At 42.8% G+C, this 20395-nt stretch overlaps 1 protein-coding gene across 1 annotated transcript in view; it reads right to left on the bottom strand.

Annotated features, from left to right (window-relative positions):
* Positions 1-20395, bottom strand: part of LOC144752100 (complement C3-like) — a 1799539-nt gene that overhangs the window by 1678490 nt on the left and 100654 nt on the right. The window contains exon 3 of the mRNA XM_078640046.1: positions 3291-3465. Coding sequence (XP_078496172.1) covers positions 3291-3465 — 175 coding nt within the window. The remainder of the gene's footprint in view (positions 1-3290; positions 3466-20395) is intronic.

The raw sequence follows: 20395 nt of genomic DNA, 5'->3' as shown, positions 1-20395 counted from the left end.
TGGTTTGGTTGCACAAAAGATTTTAGCATTCACAAACCCTCCAATTCGGTATATCGTAGTGTTTCTGAATGCTATTTATGAAATTAAGAGGGGTCCGTAAAAAAAAGCGGGCCAATCTAATGTAACAATAGTGTGATGGTGCCCATATCGAGGAGGATGAGAAAATAATTGAATTAATTAAATATGAAACCGACACAAGCCTTAGCATATATTCTCTCATCTGCAAATTTAACAGCACGGGAGAATTGATTAATCCTGTATTATCAAGGATGGTGATGAAGTACTCCTGTTGTCCTTGAATAAATTTACCAAGAAATTATTGAATGACCGGTGAGCTTATGTTTTAATTATAACTGTAAGTGAGTAAAAAGGTGGAGGATATTATTTTAATAATTTGTCCCTTTGGTAACATCAGGTTAATATATATGAGATGAACTCAGAAGACACCACGCCAGATTTTGCGAAGACTAAGTGAAGAGCCTGTGATTAGAACTCAGCATAAAAGGATGAGTGCACACCGCCACCAAATAAATAGAAATCAGTATCTAGAACAACAAGTAGAGAATATAAATGAGAAAAAGTTTTTCCCTGTAGAAGAAAAATATAAAGAAATAAAGAAGACTGATTACAAGATTACGGCCTCCCTAGAAAAACTGCAGGGATTATAAAAAAGAGCCTTTCGAAAGGTAATAATAGAACATGAAGATGTTCAGTAAATACTCGCAGCGCGAGTCAATTATACCCTGTAGAAACAAGTTATTATAACTCCTAAGAGGGATGTAAACAAAAAATATGTTTTCCCTTCCAGATACAAAGAAGGTTGCTAAACAGATTACTGCTTCTTTAAGTTCTGACGCAGGCTTGAAATAGAGCCCTTTTTAAAGGTATGAAGATAGAACCAACAGTGGTTGTTTTAGAAATGAATGAAAATGTAAGTGATCCGAAAATTAAATCTTATGGATCACTAGTTAATTTAAAGTGTAATAGGATTGGCAGAGGATGAGTGAATGTGGACCTACAAGCACCAGTTAACGGGACTTTAGAGATAAAATGGGGGATTTAATCTTGACAATGTGAATAAAGCGTGAGAGAGGAGGAATTGATGTAACATTGGAGTGATATGTATCACAAATGTATAAGTGATTATGTATTTTTAATTCCTTTTACAGAGTATTATGTTTTTAACGTGTCCTGAGGAAGGTGGTGGATAACAAGCAACAATCCACCGAAACGCGTCGACACACGAAAATCCCTTTTTTGGGGGTTTTGTATTGGACATACTTACATGAATGTTTAAAAAGAAATGTTTTTGATATGATACCGTAAAGTGTTTTTAATATGTTTTTGCAATTTGTGTAATACAAATGAACTCCACATTTTTTGTCTCTCGATGAAAAAGCTTTTTTAAGAAAAAATGTATGTTAATAAAGAAGAGTGTAAACGTAATTGACATTGTTAGGTTAAATCTCGTTATTACTATACATTGCCTTTTGTGGTTCTACCTCCGTCTGGACGGGCAGTTACGAATGATGTGAATGGTATGACCGTATACATTTTCAGCAATAGAGAGGGAGATTGTGATAGTTTATTTGATAATTTGAGGCTTATAGGTATCAAATCCGGGGAACAAAAAATTTTTTTTTTAACTGTCTGAATGCTAAAACCAATTTTCTAATGTAAGAAACTCATTAAGAAGTTTGAAAAAAAAAATCAGAATGGGTTGAGAAATGGATACAAATCACACTTTGGAAGGGGTGTGTTTAGGTTGTCCTTTCCAAATTTCAATTTAGAACCCTGGTTATCAATGGGCTGCCACCATAATTTAGGTCGCGAACCAGTGATAAGTTATTGAATCCAAAGTTGTTTGGGAAGCTGACTCGCAATATGGAAGGGGTCCCATTTGAAGGGGCCACTTTTGGGCCACTTGCCCTTTGCGAATTGTGATAACACCATTAGGGAGAGTAAGAAGCGGTTCAGGGGTCCACTGCCAACTACCACTGAAGTTTTTCAAGAGTAAAAACCTTTTTTTTGTTGTAAATCTAGCCATTTCTCTTAGGCAAACTGGCCATTAAAAAAAAAATCACTTTTGAAATGCAAAGGACAAGCAAAGTGGTCTGCTGTCTCTTGAAAAGCCATTATCACTGTCACAAATTATTACCTAATGAAAGAATATTCATTATACCGCCATTCTGCAACCCTCTTCATATAATTATTTTGCAAAACAACCTATTAGTACATAGGTGGGTCTGCAAAATAACTTAGTGGTTGCATCAGTGTTGGCTCTAGGATTTTAGAGCCCCAGGCAGAAATGGAATTTGCAAGGTCCATCTAATTTGCATACAGCGTGACATCACAGGAAATTACATTGTATGTAGCTGGTATTTCAAAAGAGTGAACCAAGCACTGAACAACATGTCTGTTGAGATTTGATTGCTTGTAAAGAGGCATGTATTCTGCGTGTACCTTGTCAAACGTATTACTTATCATAGCTTTATAGTCCGCCGTAGCGGTCTTTACCGGCCATTAAAGGTACGCTCCAGTGTCAAAGGCCCGAACCGAAGCCCTAGAGGGCAGAATGCTCTAATTTGTGAAACAAAGGTCTCACAGAGCCCAAGGGGATTTAAATCCCCTCAGACTCCATGAGGCCTTTTATTCACCGCAACACCTGTGAACAAACATTGGAATGTTGAAGCTCTGGGCTTCTACCTTCCATTGGAAGCCCGTAACACTCCATTGTTTTCAATGGAGCTCATAACATTCCAATGTTGTAATTGCTGAGAACCCTCGTTAAAGGTGTTATTTACATTTAATGTTGCTATTCACTTTCCAGCTATAGTGAGGTCAATATAATTAGGATTTGTTTGGAACAGGATGGGTCTGAAAAATGATCTATAACCTTTTTTTTAAATGGAGCTCCCAACATTCCAATGTTGAAATTGCTGATAGCCCTAGATCAAGGTGTTATTTATATTTAATGTGTTGCTATTTACTTTCCAGCTATACGGAGGTCAATATAATTTGGATTTCTTTGAAAAAGGATGGGTCTGAAAAATGATCTGTAACCTGAGCAACATTTAGTCTTTGTTCCCATCCATGGTCTGCATGCCCTCACTAGTTACCCCCTTAACCTGTGACCAACTGCACACTCTTTTTGTTCTTCCCCGGAACTTCCTAAGCAATGACAGTTTTCATTCGAAAATATGCAGCAGTTCTTGACATTTTTGAGCATATGGGGCTAGTTTGCAGACAATCATCGCCAGGGTGAAGCAATATCAAGCTGCCCAACGTACCTGTTTGAGCCGGTGTGTAAATTGATTTATCGGTCTGGATGTAAATATAACCGGTGCTTCTTGAAATCAGGATGGCTTTCTCAACAGAAAGGCTTTGATCTGTCTTCAACTCTGCTTTGACCACAACGTACTGCTTCTCTCCCTCAAATTCAGATTTAATGTTAGCAGATGGGATCTGAAACAACAGAAGAGAGGCAATGAAAAGGCTTGCGACAAATACACATAAACTCCTCAAAACATTGTTTCTTCTACCACATTGACTATTCATTTTAAATTTCTTTACTCCTGTAAATTTGCACTTTCTCTCCATATGGGGTGTAATAGGCAGCCTCGTCGAGCTAGCTGCAAGCAAACTGCCTTCATTATCTTAAAAGGCTATCTGCAGCCGGGGGCAGATGAAGTTCATTTAATGCCACTGAACTCTCCTTGCTACTAGAAAGTAGGACTGTGTGAGCTTGCAAATTAGCAGCAATGCTATCTTGCAAACGTCTTATATTCTTATATTAGGATCATAACATGATTATCCCCTTACGTTTCTGTTTTTTCTGCTTAAGGGTTATCATGCAAAAATCATACCTTCATGCCCGTTTTAAGTTATTTCAAGGAAAAAACAGATGGCCAAGATAGATCCTGTTTCAAAGTTCCGAGGAAACCGGTTTCAAAGTTAACTCGCGAGAAAATTATCAACTCCCTTCAGCCTTTACTAGGGTTTGCAAGGAAAATCATGCGAGGGAGTAGACTTAGGAAAAGCATGAAATTCCGCAAACTATACTTGTACAATAATCATGACCAGCTCCAGATTTGGCTTTATAATAAAAAAAAATCACATAGATAATAGGGGCACCATGTCAAGCGATCTTGTAATATTACTGTGGTTTTTTTTTGTAACTCTTTTTATTGTAATGAAAAGTACAGAAAAAACAAACAAGGCAAGAAAACAGTAATACAATAATCGGGCGTGCGCTCAAGGAGGACGGGAGGTGCACAGCAATACGATACAGGAGTTGTTTTACACAGTAATATTACTGTGTTAACACTAACCAGCATTACCATTCACTGGCTGTATTGACTCACCGCTACCACTCACCGCTAGACACAGTGGTAGTGGTGAAGCAATACAGCCTGTTCCTCATCACAGTCTTTTTCATGAAGTAAGTCCTCTCACTGGACAGAGACAATCCATTTGCCCCCCACCTAATGTATGTATTTATTTAAATCGTGCTTCTCCCGAATGTTCAACTTCCTGCAGTGCACCATACCTTGTTGGCCCTCTTTGTCGATCTCCTTTGGAAACATGGCGTCACTTTGTGAACGTTTTTGTCAGGGTTGATTTTGTTTTCCTGTTCAGCCTCATGTTTGATGGAACATACTATGTCAGTGTCTTTTGGCCGGTAGTAGGCAGTCAAGTGTCATGGATTAGGGCTGGCTGACATGATGCACCACATTAAGGGGCTCTTCTTTCAGAAGGGTCTCGTCCTGAGTCCTCACTGTCAATGTTCCATAAGAGACATGGGACATCGGAAGAATGGCTTCTGATCTCAGGGGCTGTTCTCACGATAAGAACATTCTTTCTTTTGCAGGGTGTGCACTGCTGGTACCATTGCAGGGTTATGAAAACCAAAAACCGAGACATTCCACAAACACAGAAGGGTTGTATGACGTTACAACGCATACTTTTACAACGCCTACCTTTACAACGCGGTTTTTACGACGCATACCATTACAACGCATAGCGCTTTGGGGTGCTGGATAGTGAATAGTTTAATTTACTATTCCAACTCCAGTCCCCGTGGATAGTAGGGAAGGTTATTGGATAGTAAATTAACCTATGCCCTATCCTAGAGCGCCCCGCAATGCGTTGTAATAGTTTGCGTTGTAAAAGTTGCGTTGTAATCGTAGGTCGTTGTAAAAGTTTTGTTGTAAAGGTTGTATACCACACAGGGGTAGTAATAGGCTGGAGGACACAGAATCACTAAATTGACATTGTTTAAAAACATAGGAAATACAGGTAATCAGGGACTATGGGGAATTAAATGCAACATTTACTCAGAGTATTATATGTATTGGCTAAATTGCTTTCTGATAAGGGCTGTTAACTATGATTGGAACGCATCAAAATTTGCCCCCCTCTGGGTTTCCTGGACCCTAAAATTGGGACATGTGGCAACTTTGCTTACATTTTCCTGGACAGATGGTGAATAACTTTGTCTGTTCTGGCCAATTTGGGACATCTGGTCACCCTACTTTGTGGAACTGTTTACTTCCCTTTTCAACTTTCATCCAGGATTCTGTTCCTGATGTCAGCCCACAATCCTTTCATTTGTTCCTATGTTGCTATCCTGCATGATTTTCACAGCAGGAACAATTATATTGTTCAAGGATCATCTGCTTGTGGATGGGTGGTGGTGAGTCTGTAGTCACAAGTTCTATCCCCGCCAGCCTTACTCTCAGTGCTGGTATCTTCTATGTTGATTGGCTGCGGCTGAAGTGAGTTTGTGGCATCAAAAAACGAAGTCTTGGATGGAATGCTTAAATTGATCTAGGCTACTAGGGATTGCTTGTAGAGCATCCCAGTCCATCGTTTTTCCTCCACCATGCCACTTCAGTTTGGACCCGGACATATGCAAATCACTTGACCCTGCTCCTCATGTGAAAAGTCCAGTTCAAACTGCCAGGTTATGTCCTCCCTTAACTGGAACAAGGGGGCAGGGTCAGAGCTGATTTAGATATGGCTGGGTCCAAACAGAGGTTGCATGGTCGTCAAAAAATGATGTATTGGGATGCGACCTTGAGCGATTGCCAGTGGCTGAGATTAATTCAAGCATTCCATCCATTCCCCTTGTAGTTGTGTAAGTGAGTTTGTGTTGTTCTGTACAATGTTAGTCAGTCTTGTTTATATGTGCATCTTATTCAGCATGTCACCTTGTTTATTTCTGGAGACCTGGGTATGACATTCTAGGTGCCTGTCCTCAATCAGCTAAATTTAGTTTTGAGCTGGATGTAATTGAAGGGGGTGTCCCTTGGAATAGGTCTTTCTTCCACACAGTCCCTCACTGCTCTGCCCTTCCACATATGCTGTTTTTAGCCTGGCAGATCTAGTTTCTGCCTTGATTGTGAAGGATCAGAGTTCTTTCCCTTGTTGTATGCATATAGGTAGAACTTATAAAGCGTACTGTGACCAAAAATGGTATCCTGGCGTTAGCTAGGCCACTATGTAGGGAAGGCACTGATGAAAACCGAAGCTAAAATTGGAAATTATTTTGGAAAGAGCTAAGTTTTCAAAGCTCTCCTGAATTTTAACAGGTCAGAATGAGATCTTAATGGAGCTGCTAGTCTATTCCAAATCTGAGCTGCTTTTGCAGTAAAAGCACATCCTCCTTGTCAGACTTTTTTTTATCTGAATTTTTGGACCTAGTTGCAAGTGGCTGATCGGAGCTGTCTGCCAGGAGTATATCTTATTAGTTTTTTTTGGTCCTTTGTTGTGTAGTGCCTTATGTACAATACAGAGTGATTTAAATATAGTTCTCTGTTTGATTGGCAGCCAGTGAAGATCTTTCAGAGCATTTGTGGCAGAAGAATGTCGAGGTCTGTTTAGTGTTAGCTTTGCTGTAATTATCTGGATGTGCTCCATCTTCTTTAATACCTAATAAAAGGTCATTGCAATGGTCCAGCCTGCTTAATATTACACCTCTAGAGATCAATGATATGGCTCTGTGGTCGAGCAATGGGTATAGCTTCCTGAGGGCCCGGATCAGTGCGAAGCAGGTCCCAGTGAGTCTGTTCACTTGCTTTTGCATAGAAACACCTTCATCTAACAACACTTAAGTTTCATACCGCAGTTGAGGTGCCCAGCGGGGTCTCCGTAGGCAGTGACCAGAAGTTAGGGGATAACGATACATGAATTTTATTGGACGGGCAACAAAGGAGATCTGTTTTTCTTCCCTTCATCTTTAGTGAATTTGCATTCATCCAGTCCAGGATACATGCCTGAACGTTTCAATAAATGTCCTCCTGGTCTTTGTTTAATGACAAAATCTTCTGGGTATCATCCACATGATTAATCAATTCATCTTATGGGACTTAATAAGAGAGATCAAGTGTTTTATATAAATATTGAATATAATAGGGCTGAGGGAGGATTCCTGGGGGACGCCATTTGAGGTCATTCTAAATTTAGATAGAAATTATGGAAGACAACGACCAAACAGATAGGATTTTAGCCAGTTTAACATCAGACCACCAACACCCACTGAGATGAGTCAGGATTGAAGAGTGTGGTGGTTCACCGTGTCAAATGCGGCTTGCAAATCTAGAAGGACCAGTACCACAGATTGTCCGTTGTCTGTTATACTACGTATTTCATCAGTAGCTCAAATCAGAGCATTCTCGGTTCCATGCAAAATCCTCCAAGTATTGTGACAGTATTGTACTAACATAACGCTCTAAAATGTTTATTGAAAACAGAAGTAGAGAGATAGGTCTAAAATTAGCCAAATCTTATGGGTCAGACAGAGCTTGTCAGCAATGGCTTCACTATAGCTCTTTTCCAACAGTCAGGCACAGTCTAGGTTTTAAGGGAATGTTTAAAAAGTTGTAGGAGAGGGCCTGCAAGTTCATCTTCCTATTTTAACCATTGCTTTGACAAAAAGGGTTCCAGGGGAGACCCTGATTTCATGGATCTATACAAACTTTTAAAAGCCTCAGCAGAAATAGGGTCCATCCTAGTCAATGCCACTGAAGTGAGATCTGACAGATGTGGCGAGCCAAGTTGAGAGGAACTATTAAAGTTTGGTGTAAAGTTATTTAGTGCAGTAGGTTTATCAATTCCATCTAAAAAAAAATATCTTGTTATCAAAGTATTCAGACAAATCATCAAATAGTTTCTGCGAAAGTATAATTTCTTGCTTAAAACAGGAGGGATTGGTGAAATCCTTAAGTATTTCAAACATTTTTCTAGCTTTATAAGGGGCTGCAGTGATCAGCTCAAAGTAATAATTAGTTTTCGCTCTTCTTAGCTTGTTTTTATAATCATTTAAAGCAGATTTTTGATAAATCTTATCTTCCTTAAGGTATGGCACCTCCATCTCCCCTCCAGTTGTTTACACTTAAGTTTTGCTTCTTTTAGAGTGACACTTTTTTCGGGTTTTTGAGATAGTCAGGGGAAACATTTCATCTAAAGTTTTTAAGATCTCTCTTTCAAACTTTTGATAGTTCACTTCTGTAGAGTCTGCAGGAGAGAAGTGTATCTTCTTAAAAAAGGATTTAGACTGAACAGTTGAAAGTCTGTGCCAAGCTCTGCTTTCTACTGAGTGTGTTAATGTCTTATCAGGAGATCCGTTCTACCCACATGGAGGTAGAAGGTGATCAGTGAGTGGTTGGTCCAGGGGCGTAACACAGGTCCCCGCAGCCCCCGCGTTGCGGGGGGGGCCCGCGCTCCAGGGGGCCCCAGGGCCGGGCCTTGACTCACAAATACATCCTGCAGTGAGTGATTTTAATGTATTATAGTGCGATGTGCGCACTGCGCACGGCACGCCCAGGCCTCTTTAATAAATTGAATGGTCATCAAGGTGTGGTGCCGCGCAAGCCAGGCTCTGACAAAATGGTGCGGGGGCCCCGGCCGGGTCCCGTGAGGCACTTATAATTGGTGTGGGCCCCGGCCGGGGCCCTGAGGCTCTTGAGGACTGGTGCCGGGGCACCGGCCGGGGCCCATGCACCATTTATAACTGCCCAGGGGCCCCGGCCGGGGTCCCCGCTGTCCCGCACCGCCACCGACCGTCCAACTCCATTTCTAGTGTCTCGCACCAGGTAGCTCATCTCATTCGCTGTCAAAACGTCCATTAACTTTCGGTAAATTGTTCAGTTACAGTTACCTTATTAACAACAAAGCAGCTCCTGCCAATACCCTTTTCGAGCGGTATAATCAACCGTGATATACATTAAGTGATAGTGATACAATACATTAAGTCCCTTGGGCCCTGAGGCTCGAAAAATGGTGTAAGCAGGCTTATATAAATGGCGGCGGGACAGGGTGGGTGCGCGCGGGCGCGCCACGCACTTGTTTACTCCTCCAAGTTCCGGGATGTGTATGCGCGAAATACAGGGTGGGGGCGGGGGCAGGGCTGGTGACCAATGCCCTGATTACATTTGTCGTGACTCGTGACACCACATGCGCAATGAGCTCACGTGGATGTGCATCAGTGTAAGGTGTGGCAAGCATCAGGGGCCCACGTAAGAGAAGACAAACAAAGCCACGCTCCTACCATGTCAGGACTGTCCGAACGAAGTCCGTCACCAGCTGGGCCTTTATTAGCCATAATTTAAATTACCCGGCCCCTACCTGCTGGCTAGGCTTGCGCTGCCCTCAGCCGGCCCCTGCCTTCTGCGGCTGCCCACACCGCTCGCGCCTAACTCTGAGCTGCTGCCTGCAGGCCAGGCCCAGCTCTCATTGTCAGGTGAGGAGGTGAGTACTGTGAGTGAGTGAGTCAGAGGAGTCTGCGTCTGCAGTCTGACCGACCCTGTCCCCAGCCTTGTAGGCAGGAGAGGGTACTGGTGCACGTCCACACAGACTGTAGTGTGTCTGCCAATGACAGTAGTGGGGGTCATTAGCGGTGGGCCAATCCTGGGCGGGGTGGGGGTCAGCGGAGGGGGTTGTGGCATCACATTTTTACAAATATTCTAAAAGCCGTGTGGGCAACGGACATTAAACCTCGGGATTATTTTACACACTTGTATAGCTTTGATGTAGTAGTGATTGTAGTACAGAGAGCAGCTTTCATCATGGAGATGTGGACGCACATGGCACCTAATGTAACATGCGTTACCTATAGAATATGGCGTGTGCACACAAAAACAAACTCATAAAGATATAGCTCTGTGGCCATCTCATAATTCGCCAGACTGGAGTACAGGACACGAACAGGCCTGGGTGAGCTCAGTGATTTAACGGTACTCAGCTCTCACCAAACCAAAAAGGTTGGGAAGACAGTGGAGTCAGTCGATATCATTAATATGTGTATTCAGGGCACCAGGATAACTTGATCATAATTCGAGGTGCTGGGGGACGATATAGGTAGTGGCTTTAGACTGCGGTTCAAACAAGTTGAGGTGTGACATGGGTTTGTCACCATTGCAGAGGGTCACCGTCTCTGTCACTGTTGCAGAGCGTCCATCTCTCGCTTTCCAATATCAAACCTGTTTTGTGATGCAAATTGAGAGGGAGATCAGTGAAGTATACAGCCAAAGGAGGGTACAAGGTTACAAATGGATACTCACATCCTTCGCTTACTATAGGTAAATGGAACAAAGAGAGAGGCACATGTGTGAAAGTAATTTGTGGCAGATGGCTGAAAAGTGACCTGTTAAAAGGCGCTAGAGGAATGGTTCGGGTGGTGGCGAGGACCGTCGGAGACGGAGACGATTCTGTCTCAGTGGGTGGCGGTCACGGTGGCGGGTTGGTTGGACTGGTCTGGTATCCGGGAGGGGGGGCATCATGGTGGGGCCCGCCCGACCGGCAAAAAACCTAAAAATAAACATAGTGATTGTGTCTCATCTCCTCCCTGCCTGCTCGCTGCTCCTTGGCTTCTTCTTGGCCTCCCTAGTCTGTGCAAGGTATTCACCTCAGCTTTGTACAGATATGCATGGATGAATATTTCTCTGGCCTTACTTGGTGACTCTTCCGGTTTAGGAAAAATGTGCCTTCTGGGTGAATTGAAGTCTGCCTGATTGGAGTGGTAAGTAGACTGGTGAACTGACTTCTTCAAGCTATTGGTATTGCTCTTTCCTCTACTGGTTCTAGCGGTCGATTCTTCCTGTTCAGACTTGGCCTGTTTGCTGTCAGAAAGACTGTGTTTAACCTAATAATGCTGATTTCACTAAGAATTTAAATCCTTTAAAAGAATCTCCATGGTTTAATAGAAAAATATATTCAGTGTAACGAGTAGAGTTTTGATAGTATGATTAAGAATGACAGATTAGGTCCTAATACCATCCCGGTTTGTTCATTATTTGAGGATCTTAGTGGACCTAAATTAAATTCTAGACTTAATCCAGGATGGTGCAAGTACATGTAGTAGAAGAAAATATGAGAGGTGTGGATGACAAACAGTCTAAACGTAAGGTGAGCAGAGACGTGATGAGAGTAAAAATGAAAGGCAATTTCTGGTGGTGGTAGGTAATGAAGTAAGGATACAACTGCTGAAAGGGGACAGGAAAGGAAATCAGAAGTATTACAGCTGTGTCCAGTTGGAGGTGGTGGAAGGAGGGAATGTTTGGACCCACAGCAGGGTGTTGTCATCAAAATTCAATAAAAAAATGCTGGCGGGTGTAAAACAGGAATGCTGATGGATATTGTTGGTGCAGAGGTGGAAAGTCTTTAGTGTTGGGTTTAGTGTGAGAAAGGGGTATGCACAGAAACACATTGGATATTTACTTGGACTTTGGTTTCATTTGTGTGTGATGTCGTTAATATGCTTATAAACTCTCACTCATATTGAAAACTTTAGACCTCTGCCACACAGGGTGGGGTTGCATCGAGCTCCAGGGGGCCCCTTCCAGCACTGGGCATGGATGGCAGGCGGATGCCAGAGAGTTCCTGACTGGATCAGGAGCCTGGGGGGCCCCCTCCCTGCACTTTTCAGGGGGCCCCCTCAAGTTTCATTACGCCACTGGGTTGGTCCAGCATAGAGGGGTAGTTTTCCCACAAAGATTAGACTGTCTGGGGAAAACATAAGGTCAAGAGTGTGGCCCGCTATATGTGTAGGGCCATGGACCTGTTGTTGGAGGCCAATAGCTTCACAGGTACTTGTCAGCTCCTTATAGGCCCCAGATAGTCTTCCTTCTTCCTGAAAATTAAAGTCTCCCAGCAGAAAGAGATTGGTGTGTGTGAGCCTCATGTTGGTAGTGATATCTAAGAGAGAGGAAAGAGAGGAGCTTGCAGTATGTGGTGGCCTATAACAAAGAATCCTCGTAGCCATATTTTCCTTCCGACCCTTTAGCTGGAATCCTAGTAATTCTATCCAATGTGCCTCATCTAAAGGAAAGGTAGTAAAGTCCCAACTATCTTCATGGAGAATGCCTAAAACCCCCCCTTCTTACCAACTCGGGGCTTATGGTACCCTTTGAAACCATACGGACAAGCCATGTCATATCAGAGATGGAGTCTCTTGTAGTCCATGTTTCTGTAATGAATATTGCATCCAACCTGCCTGTATCGAGCAGTAAATTAATTTCCTCTGCTTGTTTTGGGAGGTTTCTCGCATTAAACACATGAGAAATGCGCATGCGCGGGCGCGCTTGCATGCGCAGATCACCCTGAAACGCAGAGGAAGAGAAGGACGGCAGCCCGGGGACGCCGCAGTCAAGGTAAGTGTTTATTATTTTGTCTTTAATGTATATTTATTTAATTCTTACTAGGGGGGGAGGCGGGAGGCGGAGCAGAGTTCTACAGAGTTGGTCCCCAACTCCGTGGACCTCCGTGTAGTGCCGCTCCGCCAGCTCCGCCCAGGGTTAATAAATCGATCTTAATAGTACGCGAATGCTCCAGCCCACTGCTTTATAGAGTCAAAGTGACACTGTAAACGTGAGATGGCAGACCTGTTAACTTACAGGTGCCGCTGATGACCAAAAAGAGTGAGTTTATTCACAAAAATGGCCAGCAAGCAAGGTTAAGTTAAAAAGATTTCTTTAAAATTACAATACAAATGCCCCCCACAGTTGCACAATTTCAGATTCAAGTATAATCAGCAGCAGTGTTCTTACAAATGGATCTTAATAGTGTGCGAACGCTCCAGCCCACTGCTTTATAGCGTCTAAGTGACACTGTAAACGTAAGATGGTGGACCAATTATCTTAAGGGTGCAGGCAATGACCAAAAAGTGTGAGTAGATTCACAAAAATGCCCAGCAAGCAAGGTTAAGTTAAAAAGATTTCTTAAAGATTACAATAAAAATGGCACCCACAGTTGCACAATTTCAGATTCAAGTATAATCAACCTGAGTTTGAAGTTTGCCTCTAGCCTTTTCATTTCGTTTCTTTTGGCCTGAGCGGCTTCTCATTGTGCTGTTTTCTTTCAGTTTGGGTCAGTGGTTTATTGGCTGACAGGAATTTGTTCCTATTCTGCGTTGCTCCCTTAGTACATCATTTGGTTGTTTATTGAATTCACTCCTTGAAGGTTGTATGCTGCTATCTGCTGCCTGTTTTCCCACCTGTTAGGCTATTTTGGCTTCTGGCAGATGGTTCTTTCTGTGCACACATTGTGCTGCGGATCTCCATCTGTGCTAAGTGTTTACATTGATGTTCTCTAAGGTGTCAGTCTGGATCCTTGGTTCATTCTCAGGGTTTAAGACTGTGTTGTGGAAGGTGAATAAGGTGAGGTGATAATGTACTGCAATCTTGATGACTTTGCTGTCATAGTCCTACAGCCCATTAACACTTTTTACTTGGTTTCTGCCTGCTATTGCCTCAACCTTGGTCCCTACGGGAAGTTGTTGGTGCACTGCAGAGGTGGCAGTGATGGGGGAGTTTAAAAATTAAGCAGCTTGCGCACAAGTGAATTGCCTGTATCTTGGGTGAGAACTCATCTCATGAGTTAAAACTGTGAGGAGGAAGCCTGAATCTGCAGTATTAAAGATTACCTTTCAGTCATGGGACATTACCGGGTCATTATACACTTTGCATCTAGATTGATGAATAACATGCTGATGTCAGCGTGACCGCACTGATCTCCACATGTTTTTCCAAATTCTGGACTATTTTTCAGGCACATAAAAGCAGGTGGAAATGTGCCTTGAAACACCACACCTGGGGGCCTATTATGATTGCGGTTTTCCTGCATCTTCCGGGCCGGCGGAAGCCACCGCCGGCCCGGAGGATGCAGAAAAACCGCCGCGGAGCCTCGAAAGACCCACCGCCATATTAGGATGGCTGGTGGGTCTGGCATTCCGTCCGCAGCTTTTCCGCCGGGGTCGCCTTCCGACCGCGGCGGAAAAGCTTTAACATAGCTGGCGGTGTCTATCAGACACCGCCAGCCATATTAGGATGGTGTGAAAGGGATGCTTTTCCACTGCGGCTTTTCCGCTGTGGAAAAGCATACGGACTTTCACTTCGGGGGCCCGTTGCGGGCCCCCTGGGTGAAGGTGGGGTGGGGGGTGAACATGGGGGGTACCTATGGTACCCCCCTGCATTTGCGTGCACAAAGCAGCAGGCACTGCGCGGTGCCTGCCGCTTTGTGCATGCAAATGCAATGCATGCATTTTTAACATTGCGGCGGGTGCAGCTTGAAGCTGCACCCGCCGCAATGTTAAAGATAGAGGATGTGACCGCCACCCTGGGGGTCACATCCTAATCTGCTCGGAGGGAACGCCGCAGCCCTTGCGGACGTTCCCTCCTGCTCAGGGGTCGCGGACGGACTCAAGCCCGTCTGCGATCATAATCGGCCCCCTTGTGTGCCCACCTTTCAGCCAAACACAGGGGATTTTGGTCAAACACAAGCATATCAGCTCACTTCTTGCGAGGGCAGAGAGAGGATGAAACAAAGTCTGGGTGAGTCAAAGGAGGTAGAAGCCTCCTCTCCTACCTAAGTGATAGGAAATCTCAGGAGTGTGTTGTTTCCTATCTAATATCTAATCCAATTTTTAAGAACCCAAGCAGATGGACTAAATGATGCAGTGACTAGTATCAGGCAGAGGGTCAAACGAGCCACCCACTGCAGTACACCCCAGAGAGGCTGTGGTACCAGAAAGCTGTTGTCAAAGGGTCACTGACAGAATATTGACTACAAAAAAATAGATGAAACAAATATCAAGGTCAAAATATAGAATGAAAATATATAGACTCCCTACACTTAAACAGGTAAGTACAAAAACATCTAAAGAAATATATCAATGTCAAAAATATAGTTGTACAAAATATTGATTTATATATATATTCCCACGTTATAGTTAGTTGGACTCACTATAACTTGCGCGTGCAATGCACTGCTGATGACGTCACATATTACATCACTCATGACATGGTCAGTGACATCACTCATGACATCACTGATGACACCATCCAGTGAATGTGTGTCTTTCTGAAAAATAAATATGTGTTATATATGTATATGTAAAAGTTGATGGAAGAATAAATGTTTAAATAAGTGTCTAAATGGATGTTTTAAAAAAATAAAATAATTGGTTAACTGGCTTATTAACCCCTTCGATGCTCATGACGGAATGGTTCCGTCATGAGCTACGGTTGAGCTGTGCTCATGACGGAACCGTTCCGTCATGACCACGCCCGTTTTTATTAGGGCCCAGCACCGGAGGGGGAATCGCGGTCGCGCTGAAAAGGTTAAGTGTATCTTAGTGAATACATATATTAGTGAGTAATGTTTAAATATTTAAATATATGTATTAGTGTTTCACTTTGTGTATAAGTGGCTGCATGGGTTGGAGAGTAGCTACATGTGTATCTATATGGGTTATTAGATGTTTCTCTTAGTATCAGTATGAGTGTTTGTATGGTTTGGTGGGGGTATTACCTAGCACATAGATGCATGAATGACTGACTGTCTCTTTGTATGTGTTTTGAAGACAGCAAATGTGCAGGACTGCATGGGTGGATGAGTGTGTATATGTGTGTGTTAGTGAGTGAATGACTGTTTCACTAGTGTCTTTATCAGTAGCTACATATGTTTTAATCTAGTATATGTGAATATTGATGTATATAAGTGAGTATATGTGAGAGTAAGAGATTGTAAGAGTTCCTGTTTAAATTAGTATGTGTTTCTATAAGTGATTGTTTAAGAGAGTAAGTATGTGTAAGTTTCTTTAGAAGTAAAGTGGTAGTGTGTGTATACCTGTATATGCAAATAAATGGATGTTTAATAGTTTATTTGCATGTGTGAGTATGTGTCAGAGTATCTTTTGGATGACTGTCGGTGTGTAAGAGGATGTATAGGTTTATCCCTACATATGATGAGTGAGTATATGTATGAGTGAGTATATAGAACTGTTGGTGAATGAGTGGATGTGTATGTAGATGGTGGAATTATTGAATTGGTTGTTGTAACTGGTATGGGTATCTCAATTGTTTTGAAAATGTTAGTTTCTATTTTTGAATAAGTGTTTCAAGGGTTACATTACAGTGAAAGGAGGTCTGTCACTCTGTCACAAGGATGGTGTCATCAGTGATGTCATGAGTGATGTCACTGACCATGTCATGAGTGATGTAATATGTGACGTCATCAGCAGTGCATTGCACGCGCAAGTTATAGTGAGTCCAACTAACTTTAACGTGGGAATTTCATTGGTTTTATATGAGTAAAATTTCCAGCTAACTATAACTGGTGTGAAACCTATGGTTTTTTCAGTGAATTTAATAGGTTTTTTAAATGCTAATTCCTAACTATAACTGGTGTGAAACCTATGGTTTTTTCAGTGAATTTCATAGGTTTTTTAATAGCAAATTTCTATTGCTATCAAATCTAATATTTTTTTAAGGAATCCTATATTGTATATTTATGTAATACAATTTTTTATATGTATATTCTTCTTTTTTTTTTTTTTGCCCTGGTGCGCTCCCGGGGCGCGTACCGGGGAGCGCCCCGGTCTGCGCAATTTTGCGGCACGCCCCGGGGCGCGTACCGGGGAGCGTCCCGTTAGCGCTATTGCCGCGAACGAAAACAACATTGTGACGTATCGCGAAGCCGCGCCTGCGTGATACGAACGGCGTAAGCGTGCCCGGAAGCACCCACGCGCATATGGCCGGGCGCGCCCTGGGGCGCGTAGCGTAAGCGCGTCGGGTCATGTGACCTGAAATTAACACTTTTTATTGGTTCAGAACAGTTTTGGTTTCCAAATGATGAAGGTCCGAGTCATCTGACCTGAAAATAACACTTTTCATTGGTTCAGGACAGTTTTGTTTTCCAAAGGATGAAAGCCCCCACCTTTTTCCCTTCTTCTTCTCACTTTGTCCTTTGACTGAGGAAGACCTGTTTGGAGAGCTATTCCCAATTTCTACTTTAAAATGGCTTCAGTAGTAGCAGCAGCAGGAGCATCTCAGCCATCACCACCACCACCACCACCACAACACCACAGTGGTGGAGCTGAAGAAGAGGAGGAGGAGGAGGAGGAGGAGGGGAGGAACACCTTCCTTCCAGAAGATAATACCCCATATAGGCCAAAGCAGCACATTGTTTGGGAGTTTTTTTCCATCCCAAAGGATAAGAAGAAAGTAAATGCGCCAAGGGTTACTTGCCTAATCTGTGGCACTGAACTTTCAAGGGGGAACCCTAACAAAAAATACTCTTTTGGCAACTACACCATGATTAGGCACATGCAACGCCGGCACCCTAATAACTATGCTAGGGCAGAGGTCAGGGAACTGGCCAGAAACCCTGCACAAACTTCTGCCAACACCTCCCAAAGTAATCAACCCACCCCATCGGGTCCAGAGGCAAGGGAGATGATCCCAAGTATTCAATCAAAATTTTAAAATTTTAAAATCGTTTGCGTTTTTTGTGGAGCGACAATATGCTATGGTGAACAAAGCATTACACTTATCACCCGTGCTTGGGATAACCACAAGTGCCCAAAGCACCCTTAATTTTTTCCTAATTTTTTTTTTGCTCCAGTTGAGCCCTTTACAATTCCCTGTTTTTTGTTTCTCCCCATAAAAAATACTAAACAAATATAAAAGTGTTCAGAAAAGCCACAAAAAGTAAAAAAAGTTCCGAAAAACAATAAAAAAATATAAAACAACAAAAAGAATAAGAAAAACAGTTCTTTTTAGAACTACCTCCAATTTATAAAAAAAACTACATTTTTTAAAAACTCTGTCATTCTTTTTTCCAGGGTACGCTCCCTGGTACGCTCCCCGGTGCGAATCGAATTTTTTTATTTTGCCCCACGGGGCCCTTTTATGGCCCCCACATCAAACCTAGGGGGTCAGGGGGGGTCTACCCTGCCCCCTTATGGTCATTTCCCCCTTTGTTTTTGCCTCCTCTTGTGTCTCGATCCTACCGAGACACAAGATGGCGGCCGCTCCGGACTGTTTGGAATGTTGACAGACACCCGAGAGCCAATCAGCTTTCCGCGTGCGAACTCGCGTTACGCGCCGGGTGCGCTCCCCGGTGCGCGTACCGGGGCGCGCTTTTAGATATATATATTTTTTTAACCTAAATTACTCAAAATCCTCTGGAGCACATATCTTGAGACATAGCAAAGGCACATCGGGCTACCAGTCCCTACAATTTTGCCAAGTTTCGTGGGAATCCATTCAGCCGTTCGGGCTAAAAGTGAGTCCAACCGCCCTATGGAAATTAACATGGGGAAAACACGTTTTGGGACCCCCCTTTTATCTCGGCCCCCGCTTGACGAATTCCTCCCAAACTTTCAGGGAAGGAGCGGAGCGGAGCTGGCCACCAAATTCGTGAAAATTCGTCCACCGGCGCCAAAGTTATTCCCAATAGAATGTTGCGGATTTCCTATGGAAACTAGGTCCTAACTATAACTACCTACTGGCGACCGCCATTAGGTAATATATATAATATAAAATAATACATATTTATTATATTAAATAATAAAATTAATTTTAAAAAATTTGATTTAATATACATTTAAAAAATATAACAAATAAAGTTAATTACAAAAAGGTAAATACACATACATAATAATTAATATATATATATACTTTAAACAACTACTTTTCATTTATTTTATAATTTTAAAATTTACAAATATATAAATGAATATATATATATATATATATATATATATATGTATATATATATATATATATATATATTATAAATCCACAGTGTGCTTCAAAGCAACACGCGCACTCGGTAGTAAAGATGCTCAGGTTTCTTTATTCTCAGACAACGTTACGCGTTTCGACACCAAATTGTGTCTTGATCACACGTTTCAACGTGTGATCAAGACACACTTTGGTGTCGAAACGCGTAACGTTGTCTGAGAATAAAGAAACCTGAGCATCTTTACTACCGAGTGCACGTGTTGCTTTGAAGCACACTGTGGATTTATAATTAATCTTTTCGGCTTATGGGTTCGCCGAAAACGTGCCACCTGACTATGGGAGCAAGGACCCCAGAAGGACCCTTTTGTTTGCAGGATTGATATATATATATATATATATATGTCTATACCAATAACATAAAATCTTATGTTATGTTATGTTATGTTATTTTTACTTATACCGCGCACAGCTGCCCCAGCAAAGGGGCGTCCTGGCGCTTTGACAAGGCAAACACAACACATCACTAAAAGATCAGAAGGGAGGTGAGACACAGCATAAGGCTAAACAAATAAAAAGGTCTTGATGGCCCGTCTGAACTGAAGAAGCTCATCAATGGCCCGGATTTGCAGAGGAAGGGAGTTCCACCAGCTTGCCGCCAGGACTTGAAAAGAGCGGCCACCAGCTCTACTCAGTCTAAAACGCGGAACCACTGCTAAATTCTGACCCAGAGATCTAAGGGTACGCGAAGCAACATAAGGTGTCAACAGATTCTTTAAGATTTGGGGGGATGTGCCCTTGAGAATTTTAAACGCAAGGCAGAGAACCTTGAATTTAATTCTCTGATGCACAGGGAGCCAATGGAGGGAGCGCAAAGATTTAGACACCGAGCATCGCCTAGGCAAGCCTGTCACCACTCGGGCCGCAGCATTTTGGACTTGCTGCAACCGAGAGAGTTCTGATTGATTAATCCCAGCCAGTAGTGAGCTGGCATGGTCCAACCGAGACAACACTGATGCTTGAACCACCAGTTGTCTCGTGGGTGCATCGAAGAATTTGAGGATAGGTCTAAGTCCTCTAATAATGCCATAGCAAGAAGCTGCCACCTTCTTGGTATGACAGATAAAACTGAGGGATGGTTCAAGCCAAACCCCCAAATTTTTTATCTCTGATGCTGGAGAAGGAGTCACACCTAGTTCAGAAGGCCACCACTTGTCACCCCACAATGCCACCTGTTTACCGACCACCATAATCTCAGTCTTATTGGTATTTAACTGGAGACAGTTGGAATTCATCCAGTTAGCCACTGCCCGAAAGCCATCGCAGAATCTGGGAGCCTCCATATCTGAGTCCCCACTCAGTGTGACCGCCAG

Source organism: Lissotriton helveticus, chromosome 1_1 (genome assembly GCF_964261635.1).
Source record: "Lissotriton helveticus chromosome 1_1, aLisHel1.1, whole genome shotgun sequence".
NCBI classification, from domain to species: Eukaryota; Metazoa; Chordata; class Amphibia; order Caudata; family Salamandridae; genus Lissotriton; species Lissotriton helveticus.
This window is presented reverse-complemented; position numbering and strand designations above follow the sequence as displayed.